We start from the raw sequence: 18,046 nt of genomic DNA on the forward strand, positions 1-18,046 counted from the left end.
TAGTCAATATACAGGACAATTAAGGTCCCGTATGAAACAAACCAATTTAGCCCAATATACGGGATGTCCCGGCTAATACGGGACAGTTGGCAACCCTACATGCGCACGTACACAACATTGTTATTGCAATTGTTATTGCAATATATACACAGTACAGTAAAGTAATGAGATATGTTATCTGTATTGTAGATGTATTTCAAGCCAGCATGACCCTTTTTGGTGCTGTGATGATTCAAACAATACTTGCAACATGTTGTCATGTTTTGAGGATGAAGATGTAGCTTAGCTTATTGGCTAATCCAACACCTCCTTGTCTGTGAAGGATGTAAGAGAACCAGGTCATGGTAGTTAATTTAAAAGGCAACATTTGGACTTGCTTTTGGTCTATCTGAAAGGCTGTTTCTGTCTGGTCTCTTGGCTATCACTGGCTGGGGTGTCGAATGATTATAAAATAGTAACATGCGAACAAGGATGGAATTGCTTAAACTCGAAAAAAAAATGCACTACTTTTGTCTACTAACTCATACTATAGTGATAGTTACTGCATTTTATGCTATACTCTGAAAACTTTGCAATTATATTCCTGGTTTTCCACAAACTTATAAAACCACACACAGTAAGAACCACTCCTAACCCTCAAACCCCATATATACTGCTGCTGGACAGACTTGCTGTGACTAGTTTTAGTTGCTGGGTTATGAATGGGTAAAGGGAGGAGACCAGGAAACACTCTTAAAAACTTTGAGATTAAACCATTATTATACCTAATTGCTTTCAATTTTAAAGGGAGGGACCTTTACATTTATTTTGTTGTTGAACACCATGGAAACAGCTGCTGATCTCACCTGTTTTGCTCCTCCAGTTTGGCCAGCAGCTCCAGCTCATCAGGACTTAGATTCTCTGAGTCTGCCGGGGAGGCTGCTGGTGCTGACAGCAGTGCATCATGGGAAGAGGAGTCTGGGCTGAGCACAGGGCTGCCTGTTGACAACGGATCTGGCTCCAATCCCGTAGGGGAGGAAGGACACTCTAGCTGAGGGTGAACCCCAGTAGATCCCTCTCTTTCTGGGCTACTGCTGGGTATAGACATGGTGGTGGTGATGGAGTGTTATGGGTGAAGCAGTGTGGGTGTAGTAAGAGGTTATTTCAGTCTGCTGGTCCCCCTTCTCCTGATGCCTGGGTGGCTTCCTGTCTGGCCTCAGAGCCAATGTGATCAGAGGTCTTTAAACCTGTAACGGACAAAGAAAACAAAAGATAAACATGACTGACTGAGAAGGCAACATGTTAAAAAATGTGTTATAAGTCTGACAATTTTACAAAACCTGGACTACACAGAATGTCCTACCTTGTTAAATTGTATATTTAAATCATTTTTAGGTCTGCAGTAAAAAACAATTATAAATATCTATTTAACAATGGTACAACAGGACATAAGCAGCAATTAAAATTTAATAGAATTAATAAATTAAAAGCCAGATCGGTGATAACTTAATTAAAAAACTTAATTTTGACTGATTCTTTCTACTGATTGCTCACTACTGAGAGGAGTTTTGTTTCCTGTTCAAAAAAGGAAACTACCTTTGTCATCTTTCACTTTCAAAAGGCAAACAATGAAATGTAAGGTCTTCATTGCTTTAACTAACATCTGTAGCTGCTTCAAATTCAAATACTGTCCCTTGAAAAAACACTAACATGATCTTGCCACCAAATCCTATCTTTGCCATGTGATTTGTAATATATAACAGTGAATATCAGAAGGTACTGACCCTGTGAGAGAAAAATAAGTTAGACAAATGAACAAATAAAAGACACGCCTTAGTTCTCCCTGTGTACAAACATCCTCTGCATTTTCAGTTGTGTGTGTATTTGAAAATTAGGAGGAGCACGACATTAAAGATGAAGTGTTTGCTTAATGAAGTGAACTAAAATAAACTAGTCATACAGGTCCAATCCTTGTGAAAATGCCAACAATGCCCCTCCCAACCCTTGCTCAAAAAGCTGCTTTGAAGAAGTGGCCCTGAGTCACTGTGATGACATCATCCTGACTGAGAGCATCCCACTCCGTCACTGCAGACTGACTCTGTCATCACAAAGCTGCTATTTCTTCACACTTAGACAAAGAGTTGCCCGGTGAGGCCTACACAGGAAATGTTTTTTGTTGTGATCTAGAGATGTGAGAAAATAATAGGACACTCATAACTTCGCGTTGCATTTAAAAGAACTAACCTGTTAGCTGTGTTAGACACATTATGACCTCATTCACTGTTATTCAATTTATATCAGCTTATGGTTTCAAAAAGACTCAGCGATGCTCCAGAGTGATGACTGTGCATTAAGAGATCAATCTGATCATAAATAAATCACATGAATAATTGAGTAAGTTCAGAGGGAGATAGTGTAGGTGTCACAGAGCTTGTAAAAGCTGTAGCCACAGACAAGAAACAAGTAAGAAAAAGTAACTACCAGGGTGAGAATTGTATTTATCAAATACATGTTTTCACCATAGACTATAAATAATGGACATAGTATCCCACGTCACCCATCTGTTCCTGAGTGTTGTTTTGAAGCCAATTGTCAGAGCCATATTGGAAATGTTGAAAGAGTGTGACATAAAGAGGCAGGGTTTGAGCCTCCTAGCCAACAGCTATGTGCTCCCGCCTGCAATCAAGTCAGTCATGTCCTTATTTGGGCAAAAAATCGTAATCTTAATATCTTCTCAACTGTCGCATTAGAAAAAGTCCAGTGTGTGCCGATAGAGAAATTAGCGACGTAGACCGAAGCCATTTTTTTAACCAGGCTGGGAACATGTTTATTAATGCTGCAAAGATCACCTTTTTTAAATTGGTGTGTATGTATGTTTCTGGTGTTTCTGCAGCCAGCCTCAAGCGGATTCTCGATGAATTGCAGTTTATAACACTTCCGCATGGGCTTCATATTTTGAGACCAGAGGTTGCTGCTTGGTTTCCCTGATGTAAAACTGATTCAACAGTACTGTTCACGCTTAATGTTTCCCCTCATCCATTAATTGAGCATTTATAGGTGATAAAAGCGGGAAGCTTGAATGATATTGGACTTTTTGTAGCTGCTACCATTAGCATTGATTACCGATGTTTTGGTTGGGATGAATATGTTTGAGCTTTGAACATGGTCTATGCACAGGTTAGATTATCCAGAAAGAAGGCTGCATTCCCAAACAACTATCTTAATAAAACTTTCAATAACATTGTTAATAATCGTTAACAATCCTAGTGTGGAGGACCATCTGCTTAGATCTGACGCTCAACTTCATGCACTGAGTGTTTTAAAATGTGGTGTCAAACATTGGCTGCTGTGAAGACTTCATTTTTCAATTACTCCAAGCATTGTTTCTGCATGTCCTTTAATGAAACCCTCATCCACGGCCTCATAACCTTCAGACTGGACTACTGTGACAGCATTCTCTACGGCCCTCCACTGACCTCCAAAAACTACAATATGTCCAAAACTCAGCTGCCTGGTCACTCACCCACTCCCACTCCAGAGCTCACATCAGACCCATCCTTCAGCACCTCCACTGGCTCCCCATACAGCACCGAATCAAGTTCAAGATCCTGCTCATCACCTACAAAGCCCTCAAAATCCTTGACCCACATACCTGACGGACCTCCTCAAACGCCACTCCTCATCTAGCCACCTCAGATCATCCAATGCTAATCTTCTGTCCCCTATTACCAAGACCAAGCACTGCACCTTGGGGAACAGAGCCTTTTCTATCGCTGCCCCAACTTTCTGGAACTCCCTCCCTCAAAACATCTGCAATTCTGACTCACTTCACTCATTTAAAAACCACCTCAAGACCTTCCTGTTCAAAAAAGCCCACAACACATAACTTCTACTCCATCCCCATCTCAGTTTGTTTTTATCTATTATTTTATTTTTTCCCACTTTATGTAAAGCGACTTTGAGTATCAAGAAAAGCACTTTATAAGTCATATCAATTATTATTATTATTATTATTATTATTATTATTATTAGTAATTAAAAAAAAAAAAAAGTTTTATTATTATTAATGCACATTCTGATACAACAAATATTTGCCCAAGAAGAGATATATCAGTCGGGCTCTATGAAGATGGGGTTTGTGTTTCAAAGTACAATTAGCTAAGGGCGTGTCAGGATGCAGAATATGTATCCTGAGTGAAACATTTAACTTGCTAATGTTAGACGCCTCATCTACACCCTGTAGTTTTGCTTTGCCTCATTGTATTGATCTTTGAGAAAACATTCAGACTACGGAGAAGTCATAAGTATTTCACAGAAAGATTTCACACTTGTGAAAAGAGGACAAACATCCCAGGGCTTGTTTGCTGTGCCACATTTAGCAGCTACAGAATACATTTAGCAGAGGACAGAGCAATAAGGATGAAGACTCATTCAACACACATAAGCATATTCTGTATCTGCGATTATGTATGTAAATTCTCTCTGTGTGCTGCAGCGACTGAACTGTTGAGAAGCTGAAATTGGTGGGTGGAGAAAATCAACAAGGTCAAACTGCTGCTTTGTAACAGGCAGCAAAATGTAATGCAACCCACTTCTCTGATTTTCTTTCTCTCTGAATTATGGATGCAGACCTTTGACCAGGGGAGCCCTGTGGAAATAACTTCTACTTACACATACAAGAACTCAAGAATAAAAGTTAAAACACAACAATGTAAGTGTGCAGAAGAGAGGGATCCCTGACAGGAATAAACATGCACAAACCCAGCTCATGGTCGACAGCAAACTCAGTCACAACAACAAAGTCAATTGATCAGCAAAAAGCAGATCTGTGAGAAAAATCTGAAACAATGAACTAGAGAATTGATTTTGGTCAATGTGTAACCGACTGTGAAGGGTGTCGCAAATAGCCTGCACAAATGCTCTTGTTTTCAAGCAAATGATGCAGAGAATAAACATAAACAAGTAGATCAGATACATGGCCTGGAGGAGAGGAGAGGAGAGGAGAGGAGAGGAGAGGAGAGGAGAGGAGAGGAGAGGAGAGGAGAGGAGACAAGCATAATAGTCTAAACAAGGAAAACACCACACAGGGAGGAGACAAGGACTACATTCATGCACAGAAAGCAGGCTGATCAAAAGAGCCATTAACAGGCCAATGAGAGCAATCACATTTGTTAAAGAGCTTGGTCAAAGGACAAATCTGATATATAAGAGCCTTTTTATGTCAAAGGGATTCCCAACACAGTGAGTGATAAAAGAGATGGTAGTTATTTACTCTGGTTAACCTGGTCAAGCTCACCAAGCTTATTGAGGCTGAAGTTACGGCAACAAACAGTGTTAGTCTGCCTTTCCCTCAAAGATTAAAACCGCTGACAGATGGTGGAGCCTGAAGGCACTGTAGCATCTGCCATGCCAGTTACATGCTCACCTTGATCCCAGCGGTGAGATGGTAAAGAGGTCTGTTATTAACAACATTTATATCCTAACTAGACATTTCTGTATGTTTTCACCTTGGTTTTGATACCTAGAGAACCTTAAACACTAAAGCTGAAGCAGGCTCTTGTTCAGCATTCTGGTCAGTTTGTGATACTTACATTTAAAGGTATTATAAATGATTGTCTAAATTAAGTTTTCAGAAAATGCTAAAACTGGATGAAAGATATCTAATCACAGCTGCATACTGACTCAAGGTAAAGTCAATAGATCCTCTTGTCTGACGGCTGTTACTGCCTTACTGTGTATCTGTCCCAATAGTAAGTCATATCTGAGCATTTCCAGCTCACCTTATACCATAACTTTAGGATAAATAACTTCAAAGCCTCCTTCATAAAATGCCTTAACCCTACTGCATAGCCTTGGGAAAGGATTTATTGCAAATTGTTCCCCAAGCATTTTGTCTTTAGGGCCAACATTCTGCTCAGAAACCTGACTACTACAGAAATTTCCAAATGAACACTGCAATTAGCATTTCTACTGCTTAAGTGCCACAACAAATTCATGGCATGAAAACAAGACTGAGGTCGTAAAATTGTCAGGAAAGGCTCCACAAATAAAACGTGTGCATGGCTGATGAACTTTACTTTGAAAATCCTACTAGTGTCATGAGATATGTAATGATGGCACTTGTGTTCAACAGCCTTCAGTGATGACAGGACAAAGAGGTTTCAGCACTTCAGGGGGCTATTTAGCTGTGTCACTGTGGTCCGAGCACCACACTGCAAAAGGTGAGTCATGCAGGACTATAGCAGAGTGGGGCTTAAGTGTGCATATTCCCTCTCTCTCTCTCTCTCTCACACACACACACACACACACGCACACACACACACACACACACACACACACACACACACACACACACACACACACACACACACACACACACACACACACACACAAACATGGTTAATGGAAGGACACTGCAGAGGACTCTGACCAAGCAAAACAAGCATTATTTTTTTTAGATTGGCTGTTGCTTTGAGAGCAGGCATGCTCTAATGTCATGTGTAGTTGAGAGCAACTGCAGAGGACTAATGGATAAACAACCCTTCAGGGGCTTTCATTTTAAGTAGTCTTGTCATGCATGTTAAGCGTGTGCAAGCTATGTGATCTGTTACCGCACAGCATGTGCACTGAAATGTCTTCATGCTTGGTTTGTCCATGTTTATATTCCTTAAACTCCACCTCAGTTTGTGTGTGTATGTGTGTGCGTGGGCCATGTGTAGTCAAAATTAAAACTGTGATGGGTGCATGTTTAATATAACAGATGTATGACCATCTTGATTTAGTTTATGTTGAGTCTATCTTTTTAGCTGACATCACCATTCACAACTACGGTATTTTGCAAAGTCTACGCCTCAACGCATCCTCACCAAGCTCTCACTGTGTACAGAAACAGACAGCACTATTGTTTCCTCCTCTGACCCCAGACACACACACACACACACACACACACACACACACACACACACACACACACACACACACACACACACACACACACACACACACAAATGCACTATTTCCAATTGTTCAACATGAACCCATGTCCCTTTGCCCCCTCCATGTTTCTTATTTGTACCCGTGCTTTGCATGCAAACCTGAGTGCAGGATGTGTCTGATTTACAAAATACATCTCATTGGTGTAAAGAAGCTATTCACAGTCTCCATCTGGGCTTGGCATTGAGTTGGCCTGGGGCAATTAAAATTAGGAGGGTATAAAAAACAGATGCCCCCTTTAATCTTGTGACAACACCCACCAACAACTGTTCGATCAACACCATCCCTGTCTGCAACAAAGCAGACATACAGTTATATTACATACTGTCATAGGCAGGAATCATTCCCGCAGAGGCACCAAAAACACATCAAATTTGAAAAGACAAAACAAAAACAGTCTTTTTAAAAACAAAAACAAAGAAATCATGCCAGATTCTAAAAATATACAGACCACCATGGTGTGCACACCCTCCCTCTCTCCCCCTCTGTACGTGTATGTGTGTCTGTCTGTGCCCTCAGGCTTTCCAGCCCTGACATTAAAGGAGACCCTTTTCATTAATCTGTAGCTGCTAACCTCGCCGTTGGTTCAACTCATGATCCCATGTTTGGTTGCAGACACGTGGACTGTCTATTTCCACGCTATTCATACTGGACCCGCTGTCCTTGTGACTGTTGCTGGGTTTCATGTTACTCAGAGTCCTGTTGTGAAAGAAAGATGTAGGCGTTTTAAATATCTTGTATCGAAGCTTTCCCCTTTCACTGTTTGTGGGACATGACTGGAATCAGAACAACTCAATTAGCTAAAGCGGATGCACAGAATTAGTCCTCACTTCACATATTGACCAGTTAAATAACACAGTCCACTTTATGTGCACAAGGCCAATGGTGTGTAAAACAGACACTAATCAATTTGTGTACGATGAAAGCAGACTCCATGATCTCAGAGCCTGTGCCTGACAGGAGTAGTAAAGAGGGACATCTATTCAAATAACTTGGCTTACAGGAAGAACAATTATGTATAACTTGTACTTTACCTGCTTCTTTTTAATATTTTAGAGTAAAGTCTTTTACTTTATTTATCAGCTATGGGTTGTAGATAGTGTTGAGGTTTCAACTTAACAAAGTAAACCTAAAATTATAAATCATGAGAATACAGTCATAACTATCCCCAACATGACCTTTTAAAATATAATCATACCACTTACAGGATAGTGTATTCGATGATACAAAACTAAGAAGTGCATATTCTGTACAGGGTGTTCTCATTTTTCCTTTGTTAAGCCCCTATGAGGAGTTTTTAACTTGTTATGAAACAGGCTGAAATTAAAAGTGATCCATTTTTATGACCTACAAAAGGAGAAAAAAAAGACTATCGGCAACAGGATTGACAATTTCTATAATGCAATTTTTAATACCTGTAACCTCTTGTGAGGGGGTAGTGTCAGACCAAAAGATTGAAAGCATGCTGAGAAATAAGCCTTTTGTAAATATTTCAACTACTAATATTCACAGTCAGCAATATATTTGACCACGAAAAAAACAATCAGGATGAAAACTATTTACGAATGTACAGAAAAAGATAAGCAAATAGATGTATCCTTAATTATTTTTTTTTCAAAGTTAATTTTTTTTTGGCATTTTCATTTCCTTTAATAGACAGGACAGTTGGAGAGAGACAGGAAATGTGGGGAGTATAGAGTTGGGGATGACATGCAGCAAATGGTCGAGGCGGGAATCGAGCCCGCAACGAGGGCTATAGCCTCTGTATATGGGGCACGCTTAGACAGCGAGTCCAGCGTCGCCCCGAGAAGTATCTTTTGACCACAGGGGAGGCCGAAATTGAAAATTCTTTGCAGTAGCTCTAGCTAACACTTTAACTTTAAAAAAAAAGTGTATATAACACACTCACATGACACTGAAAAACTCAAAGGAAAACAAACAACAAATTATTTTCCATGCATTTGCTTCCTTAACAAAACCTGCCAAGTCACCCACTCTGTAACTCAACTGTGGTATTCAGGTCTTCTCTTTGAGACAAGAATATGAGACAAGTCTTTTTACTTATGATGAAGACATTTTATTGTTGAATCGTTCTGTACGCTGATAACACTGTGATTTATATACAAGTTGCTGTGCACCAAGAGTTAAGATTGTCAAAGTTTTTGAAACTTCTATATGTTTTCAATTCCACAGGATTTAAAGAGACATAATCTGCATTATTTTTTACACAAGCTTGTATTGAAGAGTACTGAAGCTTGTGACAGTTGTATTTTCAGAGAGAGTAGCTGTGGTTGAGTTACATTGAGTTAAAGTAAAGAGTGAGCATCGTGAATGAAAACAAAGCAGTGAAACAGGAAATCAGGCATTATTTATCAGTATGTCAAATGTTAGTCTCTGTTAACCTACCAATTCTGAGCCAACACTTGTTTGCAGTGTGGTGATAATATAAAAAAGTTGCATTTTTTTTTGCGAAACAGGTATCAATGTTCTTTGATTTGACGTTGGTATTATGACAGCCCTACTTGGAAAAGCTATCCAATAACCCTGAGAAAATTAGCTCTTTCAGTATTATCATTACTTACTTTCCAAACACCTCATATAGAAACTGCTCCCTATGGGTTATTTAGATGTAGTTGGTTCTCTTATGTGCTCTGACAGTTTTTTTCCAACATGAACTGAGTGTGATAAAGCCTGAATGAAGTAGAGTCACATGTGTGCCACTGGAAAGGACACTGTGTGTAATGAATGTTTTCCAGATTTGGTTCCCTTAATCCACTGACCATGTTCACTTTATATGACTAATGCTTTCCTGCTCTAAATTTAGTTAGAATCCCTCTCCAGATGATTCGCTTCTCCTGAGTGCCACTGTGAGGGGAAATTGATAAGAAATAGCCATCCAAATGACCCATCAATTTATGAGTACAGATGAAAATGTAGCTGTCTCCGTTTAATTAATGTTTGTGAACTAGCACTCACACAAATAAGATTCTTTGATATAACGGAAAAAAACCCCATGATAAAACAGACCGCATCATCCGTTAATCACACACTAATCTTAAAACTGGATTACTCAAGCGTGTCATAGAGGATATTGGCTACAAACTGGGTGCTACCACAAGCACATGCCTGCTGCTTAATGTGATGCTTAGGCAATGACTGACATTAGCTTTCCTGCTGCATTCATTATTTATTTTTTGTCATACTTTCCCAGCATCACTATCACAAACACTGATTAGTAGCTCCTATTTACACACCTGATGTGACTAAAAACATCTGTGTGCCTTGGAAAAGATTTAGGGGGAAGACACTATCAATCTAAAACCAAAAACATCATGAAAATCAGATTGATTTGATTTATATTTAGGATGCTTGTTTTCTTGTAAATGGACTTGTACTTATATAGCGCTTTTCTAGTCTGTCTGACCACTCAAAGCGCTTTTACAGACTACTCGTCGCATTCCCCCATTCATACCCATTCACTCACTGATGGTAGAGGCTGCTACAGTAAGGGACCATCAGTGTTAGATAATCTCATTTGTTCACATTCACACACCGCTGAACAACAGAGGAATTTGGGGTCCAGTGTCTTGCTAAAGGACACTTTGGCATGTGAGCTTGGATCAAACAGCCAACCTTCCGATTGATAGACGACCGACTCTACCCACTGAGCTACAGCCGCCCCCTTGTAACTATTTGATGTCTCAAGGAAAAGACAACTCAAATCAAAGTGTAGTAACAACCAGGTGATCTGGACAGGTGCTCATAGAGATGCTGATGTAATAGATTGAACTTGAAACCAGAAAAAAAAGATGTTGAAATAAAAACTCTTTGAGTGTCCACGTTATTTACTCAAGGCCCATTGATGACCCATTAGCTAACATGAGGCATCACATTACAGTTCGATTTTGCAAAGGAAGCGCAAACAACATCTCTCACTCAGTAACTCGTCTGTGATGTTAATCATACTCCAACAGATTCATCCTGCAGTCAATTATTCCTTCATGCTCATTGTAAACAATAACTTGACTTTACAGATGAAACACTCGGTGCACAGAAGCAGCACGTTTTTATCTGTCAACTCCAACACAGAGGTCATGGAACTTAAAGCCACGTGTAAGCAATGTTATATATTTATAAAACATTTGTTTGTGCTGTAAAGTAGTAGCTACTGTGTAAAAATAACATTTACTTACATATTGGGGTACCTGAACTCTCCATTTTATTAACCTATACTTAAACGTCATTTTGTATCAACGAAAAAGGCACTTCTTTCAGCACTAAATTTGTTCAAATCTTCAGTTGCTGGTTACTGTCAGATTAATATCATGCATGAGATATGATAATATCATATGACACAATCCATATTCAGTGTTTATCCTTGTCATTGCCAGTGGGGTTTTTCTAGCTTTCGAAAATATGGTCTATCAAAAGGTCTTTGTCCTGTTTCAGAGGTCTGTGAGTTGATAGCAGCTCTATCATACATATTTTTAGTGTTTATTTTTAACAGTCTGAAGCCAAAAGAGGTCATATCACAAAATGTTTCACAACAATGAATCAAATTTAAGTTATTTTCCTTCTTTTCTCTCTTATTCATCTTGTCCCAATTATGAAACGGCACTGAGACAATCTTGAAAAATTAAATCTAGCTCCCGTTAACAAGCTGAAATGCCACTCACTCATCATTGGATTGATTACTTAATTTTATAATAAAAATATTTCTCGGAAATGAGTATCTAAGCCTTAGACAAAATTGAGACCAAGGTGTATTGGTTTGAGGAATATTCTGTGATATTAATACAAGATTTCACTTGTACTGCATTGCTGTTGTTCAAAGGAGACACCACTGAGCAAGGACAAAGATCAGCCAACTATTGAAACAGGTGAATGAATATAAATGAGGACAATATTAGCTCTGATAATTCAAATAATAATTTAATGAGTTTTAGCTGAGTTCCTCTGCAGCATTTATAATCTCCCTGTGCATATTTTTGGCTCATTATTTGAAGCATAATTTGCATGTTGATATAAATCCAACATGCAGCAGCCAGTCAGTGTAAAACTTGCAAATCTACACGGATCCAGTTACAAATCTACAGGCCAACAGGAACAATAGTCATTGAGAGGAGAGCTGCAGAGGAGCTGCAGACGTAGCGAGCCTGAACCACAGCAGCCAGGTCATCAAGCTGCTCCCTGTTTCCATGTGTCAGCACACAAGATGAATTGTGGAGCTGTGCACAGACTAGGCCAGCACCTAAACAGTCACACATCATCAGGCCAGCAAGACATGCATGAGGCTGGATCCTGAAGGCAAAAAAATCTAGTTTGAATTCTAAGTATTAAAAAAACGTAACAATTGACTGTTTATCAAAAAATGATCGGCACATTAACGGAAACTGTTAGTGGTAGTTTTTTTCTTCTAGTTTATTCAGTTCTGTACTTTGATGGATTTGTCAGAGATCAATTTGATACATTACTCATTGACTGTTTCCTTAGCAAACAGCCAGCTACAGCTCAGAAAACCATCTACATTCACCTCATCCATTAATGGTGCTTGGATTTATACTCTGTGAAAAAGTTTCATTTTGTTTGGGGCAGTGGATCACAAAAAGCATCTGAGGTTGAATCAAGCCTGCTTACCAAGAGTATTAGACTGACACATCCAATAAAGGCTGCCTACTCGACTGAGGCAGTGTAGTTCTGATACCTATGACTGTATTCTTTGACAGTATTTGTAATTAATAACCATGTCAGTTCATGCATTAATCACTATACTCTTTCAGCCCTCTACTGAAAATAGTCCAGTAGTTACTTAATTTCTTAAAGTACAAGTTTACAATGAAATCTCATGGGTGACACAGGTACTTAGTGGCAAAGAATATTGCGCTGGTTATGAGAGTGTAACACCAAAGCTGGCAAAAGGTCAGCACTCACATCCCTTCAGGTGATTAAAAGCTAACATGATCAAAACTGTGAAGAAAGAAAGAGAAATAATACTATTTCATGCTTAAATCCACTGTTGAGGATGTTCTTCTGTAGAAGAAGAGGCCATAAGTGAGCTGCTAACATTCACTTTGCTTGTTTCTAAGTGCTCTGCTTGTCATTCTCTCTGTGTACTGAGCTATGAAAGCAATCATATTATATACAAGCTTACAGCTGTTTCATAAAGAAAATAATCATATCTTCTTTTTAATTGCATAGTGTCCCTTGGTAGCTCTGTGTCACCATAGATTCCTGTGTAAGTAAAACATGGTTTCAGAACATCTCTAGAAAAGACTTTGTATCACCCTCATCAGCATTGTTTTTTGAAGGCTAATTCCAGTGTATGTATGAGCAAATCAATCAGGGAACCCTTTCTCTGAAGCAGACATGTGGCTCCTGTTTGTTGTCTCTATTGTACAACCGTATACACAGTACCAGACAATTACAAACCTGGACAGCAGCAGGCAAGCAAACCGTATAGTACAGGGATAAAGCTGCAAGATGATATCCCTCCTCCTGTTCCTGCTGGAGGTAACACACACACAAACACACATTCATGCACAAATTCAAATATGCACATTCAAGTCAAGGCACAATCACACACACTCACACGTGTACGCACAGCTCAGAGAGTGTTTATCCTGATAACACTGTCCAGAGCCTATTAGCTTACCACTCTGTCACACACATGAGTAATGTGGCAGCAGCAGCAGTGAGTGTGGAGGAAAAGGTTAGCTGGGATAAGCTGTGGTGTGCTTGAGTGTCACAGATACTGTGTGTGTGTGTGTGTTTGTGTGTGTGTGTGTGTGTGTGTGTGTGTGTGTGTGTGTGTGTGTGTGTAGGTGTGTGTGTGGGGGATCAGACAGATATGTTTTGGTGCTGTGGCACTCAAAAACAAGGTCACCAGGATGTGAGAATCAGATACCTGTTTTCTTGACTGTGAAATGTGTGAGATGCCTTCTGCATGGTGAGTGGATTTCACAGATAAAGCTGAGAGTAATCTCACTGTGTCTCAAATAAGGATTCGATAAACCCTTTACTCAGTGGTACGCGTCCTTTGTCACGGGGCTGTAAGCTGAAATTATAATCAGAAGAGTGAGATAATTAATTTCTTGAATAGTTTCCACCTGCCTAAAACAGATAGTACCACTACAACACCATGGGGTCTCAAGCCTTCAGCCGCACTGCCCCCCACCTCTAGCACTCCCTCGGACCAGACATCCATTGACTCTCTGTCTACTTTAAAATTCCATCTCAAAACACATCTTTCTAAACTGGCATATTCACTTTGATCACACCTTTTCACTGCACTGTAACTTGTCCTGTTAAATTTATTTATTTTATGCACGGCATCTGTTCTTTTTTAAACTTTAACTTTTAAGGTGACCTTGAAAGCTTTGAAAGCTGCCTATATGTATTATCATTAGTACAAAACTATCAGTACCCATTATATTATATACATCCAACGTTCTCAACGCTGCCATAGCCAGACTCCAGACAGACCACCAGCGTGCCCTCTTCCTGATCTCCCGGGACTTCAACCATTTATTTTCTACATAGCTTATTCTGTCTTCTGTACATACTTGTATTATCATTATTTTCATCATATTTGTATTTATATCTTATTAATTACTTCCTCTATTAATATTATTTGATATTCTTAATTATTGTGTATAGGAGCAACTTTAATGACAGAATTTCCCCCCCGGAATAAATAAAGTATTTCTGATTCTGATTCTGATTCTTGCAGAAATGTTCTGATGCAAAAGCATGATTGCAGGTACTGCCTAGATTTTAGTGATAGCTGAAACAGAGTACCAACTGAAGAATAATAGTTATGTTATAAATATATCATTATTAGTATTATTGATTACTTAATTATCATTTAGCCAGGCTATGCCATCAATCTTTAAATTATGTCATATGATTCGATCAACGTTTCCGTTCAGTGTTGGAATCTTAACACCAAAATAAGCTAGGCTCCTGGAAACAAGCTAAGCTAAAGTTATTGGCAGCATGGCTCCTCAGCAGACTTTTGGAGAGAGTGTTGAAGAAGTCCTTAATTTAAAACATTTAGATGCTACATTTTTTGCTTTTAGCTTTTTAAATCTTCACTCTGATTTTAAAAGTGAAAAACAAATACAGGCTAAAACTGTGGGATCCGTTTTTTTGTGCCTGTGCTTGCCGGTATATTTAATTGCTACATAATCAGGTATTTGTAAAGAAGGAAAATGATGGACTCCATATAGGCCTTTATGCTATTCTTTTTTTTTGGGGGGGGGGGGGTTGCAAAAGCATAATAGTAGCCTAATTGGTGTATTTACGTACGCATTTGCTTACACTCATGACACATTAAAGGTAGTATCAGATGCATTTTGTTAAAAAAAAATGTAAATCTTTTTTTAAGAAATGTATAAATTATATTTACCTGGCCTATATATATAGCAGAGAGCCATTTGGGCCGAGTAATGCTGACTGTATGTTTTAAGAGCCCCCTTAAAGATATTTAGACCTACCAGCAAAAAGCTTTCTTATTAGATGGATACAGCAAAAACAGTAGTAATAGCCATATAACAACAATCAAACATGTTATATCATATGTAATGGGGTACAGCTAACAGGAGAAGTGTGTAGTGTGCAGTGTCTATGTACAGTGTAATGGTGCTCATGAAGGACAGAGCAACAAACATCTGGTTGATAACAGACACAGGCGAATAAACAAAGCAGCCAATATGGCAATACATTGAATATAAAACAGCTCTCCTTTAAAGGTCAAAAGTCTCTCCTACAATCATTTGTCCTGTGGTTTCGTACTTGAAGAAAGCCTGTAATCCTATTGACTGGGTTTCCTTGGACATGACAGCTCATTATCCAGGCCTGCTTCTTCTTCTGCTGCTGCTACTTGAGGATAACTGAACAACAGGCCTGCATGCTCTGCAGTCGACTCATGGCTTGGCTGGATCAACATCTGTGGCCAAAATGACACATCATCCCCTTTCTTTTGCACCACCAAATGTCCCGGCTTCACACACACCAACGGGATTGTGTAACGAACTAGAAAATGAGGACGAGACTGAGGAAAGACAACACAGACATGGCACAGACCAGCATGCTGTGTTTTGAGCAATAAATATGGTTTATAGGCTAATGAATGGGCCGTGTCTCTGTTGGCATGCTGTACAGTGGAATTTTACACTGAGATGAACGGAGCAGACGGATGAAGCCGAGGCTTCAATAACATGGGACCATCATGTTAGTGTTTGTTGCTATCAGGGCCTCTGTTGATATGAGGGTTTCCACGTTGACTAGATACAAACTAACAAGCTCTTGGACCGATTGTTAAGGCATCGCACGATCACCGTTTTATTTGATTTGAAAATACACACCTTTAATATGCAGATACAAATAAAATGCATACCTGGGCTTCTTTTCCATAATCAGCGTGGCGCCACGATCGTTGCTCCCACACCGAGTCCGTCGTATAAGTCAACTGTGTGTTATCAGCTAATTAAAATCTTAATAGACCACCGAGGACAAACACAGAGACCGTCCAACGCAGTGCCATCCTCCTGTCGCCGTTCATCCGGGAGGTAGTGCCGCGCCGCACAGCTGGTCGGGAGCCTCTGCACGCGGAGAGGCTCGTGTATGTGCGCTGAATCAGAGGAGGAAAATCCTACTGTAGAAATCCTTTAAAACAACCATGACAGCCGTGTGATGTCGATTGCGGTCATCAAGGATTTGGTTTAAACGGCAGCATCAATCATTCCGAGTAAATCACACAGAATGGCTGGCATTCAGTGTATTCTTGTGAGCACGAGGAGGGGCCAACCAATCAGGTTAGAGGATGACATTAGATTGGCATGTCACGGACCAATGATGTCTGTAGACTGCAGGGTTCTACTAGAAGGACAACAACGCAACGCCAATCACTCAGGAGCTTTATTCTGCGGGGAGGCGGATCCCGCAGGTGTCATACAGCGGTGCCGGCTTTGGCGGATTTATACGTGCATGGCAACTGAATGATTAATTAGGCTATGTGATTAAAATCTCATATGTAAGAGTTCATGTGAAACTCTGCCTTTGTCATTGGTAATGCCAAAGCAACCAACTTTAATCTGGAAATTGTATTTGTTTTAGTTGTAATTCCACAAAATACACAAATAAACAGAAATGTATAATGGAGTATAAATTCGACAACAGCCTAAATTACCAATATCTATTCCATTGGAATTGGAAACCATCCTAAAGCAGGCTGCAGAAAGCTGCACAGTGGTGATAAGAAGGGGTAAAAATGTTTACTTTAGAGACTATAGGTATACAAGGCTAAACATGCCCTCAATAAAAATGCACCAATACATCCAGTACAATAATATTGGCATATGAGGTGCAGGTTAACTGGATCATACAAGATGGAGATGTTTCTAAAAAAACCCAATGCTGTATGAAATCAAGAACGGGTCTCAAAATTAAGTAAAGCAAAATAATATAATGGCCAGTAGGCAAAAACGATTGATTGTAAATATGTGTCATGTTCAGATGCATGGTGTGTTCATAATACATTCACCAACTATTATGTAACCGTTTACAGGAAAAAATGTGGAACAAATTTTTTTTATTTTTTTTTTTTTACATCAAGGCAAAATATAACAAATACCAAACACTTTGGATAACAATTACCCCTTTATCTGATTATATCTCTTTATTTTATTGCCATCAAGTGGACAAACTGGGTACTGCAGCTCTTAAAATAAAAGATCCCTGATGATAATTTGATCCGTGCTGCAATGCAGAAACCGTTGGCACAAAAATAATAACAAATAACAATATTTCATTAATATTTCATCCCCCTGGCCGATTTAGGCCAATTATAGAAGCATCGTTGGGGTTCCTTCTGTGCAGGCACTGTTGTACGCTTACTGATGCCTTCAAGTATCCATATAAAAATCGTAATTCGACAACTAGGACCTTCTTAAACATTTCATTAATAAAATGTTGATGTGAACAATACTTATTTAAAGCTGTTTATTAGTCGGCTTACCTGTTATAAATCCCGAAAAACATGCTACCAATGTATGTTAAAATCACGTATTGCATT

General features: G+C 39.3%; 1 protein-coding gene across 2 annotated transcripts in view; it reads right to left on the minus strand.

Annotated features, from left to right (window-relative positions):
- The window catches only part of si:ch211-239f4.1 (EVI5-like protein), a 39,192-nt gene extending 22,454 nt beyond the window's left edge, over positions 1-16,738 (minus strand). The window contains exons 1-3 of one of the 2 annotated variants that reach the window (XM_034687280.1): positions 16,370-16,674; positions 13,402-13,476; positions 846-1,226 (exon numbers count right to left, since the gene is read on the minus strand). In XM_034687280.1, coding sequence (XP_034543171.1) covers positions 846-1,087 — 242 coding nt within the window. In that variant the 5' untranslated portion in view covers positions 1,088-1,226; positions 13,402-13,476; positions 16,370-16,674. Of the gene's footprint in view, positions 1-845; positions 1,227-13,401; positions 13,477-16,369 lie in introns of both variants that reach the window. The other variant, XM_034687279.1, reaches the window with a different exon arrangement.
- Positions 16,739-18,046: the final 1,308 nt, after the last annotated feature.

This window comes from Notolabrus celidotus, chromosome 7 (assembly GCF_009762535.1).
Source record: "Notolabrus celidotus isolate fNotCel1 chromosome 7, fNotCel1.pri, whole genome shotgun sequence".
In the NCBI taxonomy this organism is placed as follows: Eukaryota; Metazoa; Chordata; class Actinopteri; order Labriformes; family Labridae; genus Notolabrus; species Notolabrus celidotus.